Source organism: Perna viridis, chromosome 9 (genome assembly GCF_037379345.1).
Source record: "Perna viridis isolate PV_CMFRI_1.1 ecotype Kerala chromosome 9, ASM3737934v1, whole genome shotgun sequence".
In the NCBI taxonomy this organism is placed as follows: domain Eukaryota; kingdom Metazoa; phylum Mollusca; class Bivalvia; order Mytilida; family Mytilidae; genus Perna; species Perna viridis.
Genome location: NC_142453.1, coordinates 26181626 through 26191168, shown reverse-complemented (window position 1 = coordinate 26191168; position 9543 = coordinate 26181626). Strand labels below are relative to the sequence as shown.

Sequence of the window (9543 nt, the reverse complement as noted above, 5' to 3'; positions counted from 1 at the left end):
CATTGTTTTTTCCAAAAAAGATGGTACACCTAGATACAAATATATAGTTCTTGGTAGAGATTCCTCTCACTTTGTAAGAAATAATTCCAAATCATCTTCCAAATATACAGAGGAAGATGGTTTACAAAATGCTGGAATTTTTAATCGACAACATATTTTGTTCAGTGTGGTGAACGTGTTTTTCAACAAACGGTCGGCATTCCAATGGGAACAAATTGTGCTCCTTTACTTGCTGACCTATTCCTTCTCTCTTATGAGGCTGACTTTATAGCTGATCTGATCAGAAAGAAGAAAGAATATTGTTTGGCTAGATCCTTCAATCTCAGTTTCCGCTGTATAGATGACGTATTATCTTTAAACAATCCCAATTTCGGGGATTTGATACATCGTATCTACCCAAAAGAACTTGAGATAAAGGATACTACAGACACTGTGAAGTCAGCCTCATATTTTGACCTACACTTAGAAATCGATGGTAAAGGAAAACTATTGACCAAACTTTACGACAAACTTTTCATTCAGAATTGTCAACTTCCCTTTCATCTGTGGCAGCATACCTTCGGTTCCTGCGTATGGAGTGTTCATATCACAACTCATACGTTATGCCAGAGCTTGCAGAGTATCCATCAGCACCATGAAAACTCATTTATTCAACGGGTCATAGTTTTCCTTTCCTCGTTTGTCTACCCCGGACATGACTTTTTATGTTGCTTCTATGTGTTTCTAGAAAAGCAGAGGACGCTTACCCTACCGGTGCACCTGGTCCTTGCTGCCAGTTTTGAGTGGAATATGAGTTGCTTATTTACTTTTATTACTCTGTATGTATAATTTTAGTTAGTTTGTTTATGTTCTTTGTTGTGTATGTCTGTTTTCCATGTCTGGTCTTTGTCCCTGGATTACATTCTTTTGATTACCGCTATAACCTTGGTTCCCTTGATTACTCTTCCACAAACATGCGCATGAGAACCCTAATTCAGTAATTACACGTGACCATCTACCTCCATTCATTAACACTGCATACAACAGTTCTATGAGCTTTAAGAAGTGTGCTTACTAAATGAACCCTATTTTTGTGATAATGAAGTACAAAGTGAATGCACTCTAAAGCAGACCTTTATACCCACATTGAATTTCAAAATATTGTGCAATATTGTGTCCAAATGCTTTGTTGTGTCCATAATGAAATGTAAGTCTCTATGTTTAGTGTGTCAATAACTAATATTGTGTCCACACTTGTCTGTGGTCGTATCATGCTGCAAAGTTTTTATTTTAAGTTGGATACATTCTTGTATTGCTCTTTCAATTTGTTTAATTGCTGAGGAGTTTTCTTTACTTTATTATGTTATGGCGAAAGTGATAACATTCACATAAGCTAATTAAAAGTTTATTTGGAATTTACTTGAGTACCTACATGTTTAGACAAAATGTTGCACTTGTCTCTATTACTGTGTGCATGCATCATAAATAAAACATGTTTATACACTAGTAAATCTAGTTGCATCTTCCAGTGACAATATTATTGTAGGATTTAGGGTGCAGGGATTTGATGTCAGATTCAGATAAGAAAGTTTTGTTGCACAAGCACACATTTTTAGTTTTAATTCAGAGGCTACCGAAATCAATATTTCATTTTGAAACAAGAGGCTCCCAGGAGCCTGAATCGCTCACCTGGTTGAATTTTGCCTTTCAAAGGCAATAAATTGAACAAGTTGTCCAACAATTTTAACTCAAGAAGTCTTTGGTAGGGCTTATCATTAAAATCATTTCAACTTTTAAAAGTTTCTTTTAAACTTTTTGTAGTCCTGATAATAAGGATCATTTCAGTTATTGAAAGAAATTTGGCAACCAAAATTTGACCAGAGATAGATCTCATCATGTTGAACATTTCTACTTATTCATATGTTAGCTAAACCTAACGGTTTTGGAGATATATATCAAAAACTACTGTCTAACCCCATGTTCTATTTTAAGTAACGGCGGCCATGTTTTTCGAAGAATCAAAAATTCCCAAACCAGTTTTATGCAGGAGATCCCAAGGACTATTTATACCAAGTTTATATCTAATCAAGTTTGGTTCTAATCAGTCAAGTAGTTTCAGAGGAGAAGAATTTTGTATAATTTATGGCAATAGCTCACATGATCTGGTGAGCTAAAAAAACTGCCTTGTTTAGTAATTGAGAAAATATAGAATCATTTTTATTCTATTTTTCAATGGAGGATAGAAAATTGTTTTCAGGAATTTGGAACATTTTAAAAGATCCCTTTCCTTTGCTAATAAAATGGTCAATGTTGCAGAGATTGAATAAAGATAGATTAATAAAACATAAGGCATGGTCCATTTTACAAATCATTTTGTGCATCAATGCCAAAAACATCATTCTATACGCCCTCTTTATGTTTTTGGTTGAAGTTGCAGTTAGAGTGAGGATTGTGTAATCTATTATATTTTGAACAAAATAAACTTTTCATATATCATCCAATTCATTTTGGGTTATGCCTTTAAAATTTCATATGAAGAAATCCTATGGCTCCTTAGTTTTTGCACCTGTTCCTTGATAACAAGTATGTCAGTTGGGGAATAAAAAGGCAGGTGTGCTGGGTACTGGGATTGCGCCAATGGAACAAAAATATAAAGACCTCAGACACCATTTTAATGGTGTCGCTTTTTTCGAAACAAAAAAATGCATAATGTCGCATAACTGAATGGGACATGGGATATGAATAATGAAAAATCAAGTGAAACTTCTACTAAAACTTCTATTAACAGTCACATTGAAATATGTGTCCATCAAATTTACGACGATCTCTTTCGTTTTCCAACTCGATTCAAAATCTATCCAGTGTCTTAATTCAGAATTATCGACTCCATGTTGTTCCAGTACACATGCTTGTTTAGATACACAAAGTAGGCAGTGTTTGTGGATCTCACGTGACCGTCTGTGCATGACGGAATCTGATTTGCAAACGAAGTTGGAAATTGAAAGTAAATGGCTGCAGACCCTGGATTAAGGCTTTCAATCTTCTTTTTACCCAAATACGATGACAAAAAAAAAGCCGATAAAACGTACGTCAGCATAAAGAAAAAAATTAATATGTTTAACAATAATTTTGGACCATTATTGTAATTATAATTGCTCCCACTCTTACAAACTGCAGAAAGATGTCAGTTTTGAGCAGTTTGATTGAAATGAATGTATCACAGCTATACGTATAATGCTTATTTTGACAATTTAACGTTTTAAACAATTTTAGAAGACCATTAAGGTAATTTTAAATGTTCGCGCTAATTTTATTTGCAAAAAATGTCTCATTTTGAAAACATAAATATATATTTGACAGCCATTAACATAATAATGATATAGACAATTTTAACATTTTTTTACAATAAATTTAGACTAATAGGTATTTTTTTTAAAGTGTTCGCACACATACACTTTGCAAAATATGCGATTTTGAAGATTTTTGACTGAAATATGAGGGTTGCAACCACCAACCGGATAATAATACAGCCACTTTTAATATTTTCAACAATAATTTTGGACCATCATTGCAATTGAATTATTTTTGCATCCTTAAAATCTGCATAAATTTGATTGAAATTAAAGTGCAATAGCCACACAGATAATGTTTATTTTTTTTACAATATTAACATTGTAAATAATTATCTAAGACCATTAAGGTAATTTTAAGTGTTTGCACTCATTTAATTGGAAAAAAAATTCTCATTTCCAAGAATTTGGTTTGAAATATATGTATAACAACAATCAACAAAAACCTTATCTGGATAATATTTACATTTTTAAGAATAATTTTAGAAATCATATTCAACCACTGTTTATACTTATATCTATAGTTTTTAGAATATTTAGCATTATTATTTTTCATGCAGCTCGGAGTGGCCATATTACATGAATACAATGCAAATATCGCGTGATTTCAGTACTACTCAAAATCGCCAGCAAGATTCTAAAATAATTTTGATTGCACAAAACTTTTCGCATCCTAATGCATGATATGTGTTTGATGAAATATGTACATTACTTTTTTTCGGAATGGGGAAAGGCATTTAACAACGGGAAATAAGTCTATGTAATGGGGGATGGAGCAATGGTGAATTTGGCTTTAGGGAATAGGATATCAGACAATGGGGGAATGGGGTATGGGGCAATTGGGAATGGGGGATTGGGCAATTGGGTATGGGGCAAGTGGAAAGTTTATCCCATACAGGGACTGTATGATGACTTTTCTGTCAATCTATTACAAAATTGGTCATGTGTTAGTTAGATGAATTAAAAACCTTAACGGGAGACAAATTGGCCCTTACCGATAGGAATATAACATACTGGTATTAACGTCTCTTTATCCGGTTTAATGAGTTAATATCCAAAATGATGGCCAAAAATATGTATAATGATGAGGTATGTTCCAAAACAGGAGTGTCTAGACATGTTTTGTGTAGAGTGGGAGGTTAAAAACAGAGTTGAGTTCGAATAAGATGGTACAAGACGTTTCTGTATGAAAAAGAAGACGCTCTTGCATCTTTGGTGATGAATTGTGGTTATGGCCAGAACTCGTTATCCGTCTTGAATTTTGGTCGAATAGACTCATCATATTTATGTTATTGTTTTATTGGCTTGAAAAGTTTCCTTTACGTTTGATGTTGCCATTGCACCTGAAAAGTATGACAGTATATAGTCAGCATATCCAATATTCCACTTTATTATCAAGCGTCGTTAAGGATGAATACATTACAGAATCTCTCTTCAGGGATTATACTTGCAGACAGTACTATTAATTACGAAAACCTTTTAAAGTGGTTATGTTTTCTTTCTTCGATTGCTACATTATGTACTTTTTAATACATTGTGTTAACAAGTTTATATCAGCGCGTACAATGTTATAGAGAAAACTATCAAACAGAAAGGAAAGTCAAGGAAGTAGCTAGTATATTGTTGAGTGTGTAAACCAACATAAAATGTATCACTACTAATGTTGAGTGTTAACAGTACACGTTACGTTTGTTTGTTTGTTTGTTTGTTGGGGTTTAACGTCCGGGCAGCAATATTTCAGCTATATTCAGACGATGAACATGAAACTGATGATAAAATGAACATGCAATGATGATGAAATGAAAAAAAGGATGGGACATAAGGACAATAGGGTCGACAAATTTTGATTGCCATTGGAAATAGGGAGAGGTGGGTAGGGTCGGGCAATTAATCCTCCTGTGGCGGAGCCTTATGGTTCCTACTCTGGAAGAATACCACAGTAGGGTTCTTTAACGTGCGAGGAACGTGACATCTTTCCCAACACGGTGCACCACTATGGTTTGCGGTCAGGTTTTTCGTATTATAGCCTGACAACTCCAGCATGTAACACGCCAGGGGTACCCCATTCCACCACCTGGGGCACACATCCCAGTTGCTTTGTGAGCAGAGCGCCCTAGCCCCCGGCTAGGGTTGTGAGCACTATTTAGTCGCCTTTTACGACAAGCTTAGCGCTGCTCCAGGCCCATTTTTAAACACCCGGACCTGCACGGGGCGTACACTTTACGATACTCGAGGTAATTGGAGAGACATAAACTGTAGCTACTGGTAACAAAAGATAGCGGATATTGAAAGTCGTATTGCGCGCATCATGAAAGAGTAATCAAGGAAACCAAGGTTATAGCGGTAATCAAAATAATGTAATCCAGGGACAAAGACCAGACATGGAAAACAGACATACACAACAAAGAACATAAAGTAACTAAAATCACACATACAAAGTAACAAAAGTGAATGAGCAACTCGGATGAAATCTATATTATATATGGTAAAAAGATTCATATGTTACCGGGACCATATTGTTATCGTTGTATTAAAAGAAGGATTTTTTCCCTTTTTTATAAATTGATGTCATGGATCCTTACCTTTTGAAAAAGTAAGACATATTTTCACAACGAATAATGAAAGGTATTTTGCAGTTGAAATGTGAAAAGGAAACTCCAATGTATACGACTTCAAAAAGTGTATTAGAATGTCGAAGACACAATTTCAGTTCCGGTGAACCAGAGTGGCACGTTTGTCTTATTTTACGTATAGTCCATTAATCCATCAAATATAGACCTCTGTAGTATCAATGATTCTTTGATAACCTTAGCAACAGGGTATAGGATGACACACATGCAGAGAAAAAAAAGCGATGTCTTATACTACATTATATTTGTAGTTGCAAATACAGGTACTATCGATCAGATGTGTTTTTGGTAGTACATTTAGTTTAAACGATAATTCGGAAGTCGTAGAGCTATCCACAAAAGGTCTAAAGCTAAGTTAGTTAAAAATAGTTTAATGTAAAAGAGTAATCTTCTTCTTTAAGAGACTGCAAGTTTTATTCAATTTACCACTGGTTGTGGGATAAAATGAAGTAAAACTATTAATTTGTTTTTTTTAATAGTTTTCTATATAGTTGGAAGTATGGACAAAATGAAAGCAACGTTTTTTTTTTCTGATTGCATGTAGACTAATATCATATCTTAAGAATTTCAAGATAATCGTAAATTTATTATATCAACGGAAACAAAATTACATGAAAGTCAAAACATTTCAGCGAAGTACAAAATAAAAAAAAACGCACCTCCACGACGAGGCCAACGCATTTATGCGTTGTAATTGACAGTCAACAATCATGTCTAATCATCGCAGTTCAGCGGGATCATAAACGCACTTTGGCGTACTACTATCGTAACTCCGCGTCCTATCGCGGTTTCGGGTTTTACAAGTACTTATTTTTTTTCCAAAATATACCAAAATAGGAATGTTAGGTAAGAACATTATATATGAAGTTATATATCTTTAATTAAATCATCGTTTTCTTTTGCATCTTTCCTTACATTTATTACAGCTCTAATTTACAAAAGATGGTAATTAAACATAAAATTTCATATTTATGTTATGTTATTGTGATATGAATGTGTTCTATGTTTTATCAGTTTTTGTTTTTTTTTTAATTTTTGTTTTTGTTTTTGTTTTTGTTTGTTTTTGTTTGTTTTTGTTTGTTTTTTTTTTCATCTTATTATTTTTTTATAAACCATAAACCTCTCATATCATATTAATTTTTGTGTAACTGGAAGTATGCCATTATTTGGAATAGATTAATGTGATATGAATTCTGTCTCTATGTTACATACTACTCATTGTTGGAACACTCACTGTAAAAAGGAGCAGTATTTTAGATTTTGTAGGGCATTGTTTTTTATTTACACCTTAATGCTTACTACTATAAAACGAATATGCTATTTTGAATATATTATTTTAGTTGTTATGGTGTAAAACCACATTAAACGTTTTCCAAACACTTTAAACACTTATCCCTAATATTTTGTCTAAATGAAATGCTAAAAGCTATGATTTTTGTATTATTCATATCATGACAACCCAATCATATAATTTCATTTTCTCGCGCCTTCGTATAATACATCAAAATACATATTTTCAGCATACGAATCGGCGGTCGCAGTGATGTAGGTTATAAGGAAGCTTTTTTGCAGTTATGAGACAGTCTATATATACATATAGTTTTGTAAAACTGATAATATGTCATTATTCCGAATAGGATATTGTTATATGAAATCTTTCAATATGTTTTATTATACTTACAGTCTACGTACACGTCAGTTCTAACTGGAAGAAAAAAATAGAAAATAATACAGTCTTTATCGATCTGTTCGGAATTCTGCTATTTATTACTTAATGCATACTACTGAAAATGTTTCACGTGAATTTTGATTATATGTTTTTGTATTACATGTATCTTGCAATAAAACTATACAAAAACCCAGTGCCAAGCATTTAAATTCCCAAAAGAACTAAATATAACTAACATTTGGTATAAAATGTGTGAATATTTAGATAGTAGTGTTATTTCATCATGTCCACTGAAAATATATATTTTTTTCGCGCATTCACGTTAAACATAAGCGACATAATTTTCAGCCTTAATAAAAAAACAAACTAAAAAAAAACAAGATCGACAGGGAACGATATAGAGTTATTCGGTTAGGTTATTAGGAAAGTATATATATTCAATCAAAAATAGGCCTGCAGCAGCGCTAAGCTTGTCGTAAAAGGCGACTAAATAGTGCTCAGAACCCTAGCCGGGGTTCTGAGCACTATTTAGTCGCCTTTTACGACAAACTTAGCGCTGCTGCAGGCCTATTCTTTTAACACCCGGACCTGCACGGGGCAAATATTAGTTCTAAATACTATAACAAAATGAAGATACCATCTTTGACATTTACCCTCTGAATTTGTTTTATTTCTTAGTCTATGCATTTTATATTGGAAAGTAAGTAATTTCATCTCTTCTCTATATTAATGTTAAAAAATGGTGTTTTCCTGAGCAACTGTAATTGCAGAATGTCAGTTATTTTTTTTTTAATTAATGAAGACGATCGGAGGACTATTAAAGGTGTTTTATGCTATTTAAAAAAACATATTTTTATTTGAATTTATTAAAATTGCTAGCATACGTTTTTTATAAGTTTTTTTTATTTAACAGGTTTCAAAATCAGCGGTATTTCTAAGTTTGATTTTTCATTGTGAGTCACTAGCTCATTTTTACTTAAAAATGGTTTCATATAACTTGTAAGTCGCAACCAAATGTGTTTAAATTTTACAAGAATATTTGTATTAATGTTTTCGTCCTGAATTGTAATTAAAAAAGAAATGAAGTTTTGCCAAGAAATTCCTATTAAAATTTTGCTGTGTGGTAAAATTTATTTAGTCTCTCAAAGTTGACGTGAGATTGATTTATGTTGATATGTCTCATGATGTTTTCCCAGATAGATAGATTTCTTATTATATTTCCATTCTAATTATCGGATATTGATATGTATAGATTCAGAATCTCAGTGTGAAGATTTGAAATATACCAATATTTTTTTTTCTTAGACAAAAATACATGTTCCTTGATCCGTTGGGATCTATTTTGCAAACGGAACCGGGGAAATAAAGAAATGATCGTATCCTTTGAAGTTGGGATATGTGCAAACAAACTTAAGATCGACTAATTCTTCTTCTACTATACGAACAGTATTGGCCATTAAATTGTGAAAATAAAGAACAAGCGTGTGATACAGAAGTTAATAGAACTGCAAAATCGTCAATCTTTGGACATTTTACTAGTAAATCAGTATCTCTAACTCCTATTATACATGAAATTAATAAAATATTTCATTTAAATCCAGCTAAATATTCGAACTTAATAATACTTTTACGCTATCGTGTGTTGTTCAATAAGTTTATTGAGAACTTTTAACTAACAAAATACTTATAAAAAACAAAAACTTTATTAAATGATGAAATAGATGAGACCGAAGCACAAACTATTCACGCATGAAGTTTATGAATGTTTACCGTCAATAGATAGAGCTAAACAGTTATCGACTAACAGTAAACTCTAATTTGAATCCCAATCAAGATACAAATAAACTTATGCAGTGTGGTGTGCGTCTTGGGTATGCAGATAATCTACCTTATGACACGATGTATCCAATTATAT

The 9543-nt window shown here is 32.7% G+C and overlaps 1 protein-coding gene across 2 annotated transcripts in view; it reads right to left on the bottom strand.

Annotated features, from left to right (window-relative positions):
* Nucleotides 1–1368: 1368 nt before the first annotated feature.
* The window catches only part of LOC148607524 (uncharacterized), a 49477-nt gene continuing 41302 nt past the window's right edge, over nucleotides 1369–9543 (bottom strand). For both annotated transcript variants that reach the window (XM_088545411.1, XM_088545412.1), the window contains exons 7-8: nucleotides 7641–7664; nucleotides 1369–4672 (exon numbers count right to left, since the gene is read on the bottom strand). In XM_088545411.1, coding sequence (XP_088401537.1) covers nucleotides 4614–4672; nucleotides 7641–7664 — 83 coding nt within the window. In that variant the 3' untranslated portion in view covers nucleotides 1369–4613. The remainder of the gene's footprint in view (nucleotides 4673–7640; nucleotides 7665–9543) is intronic.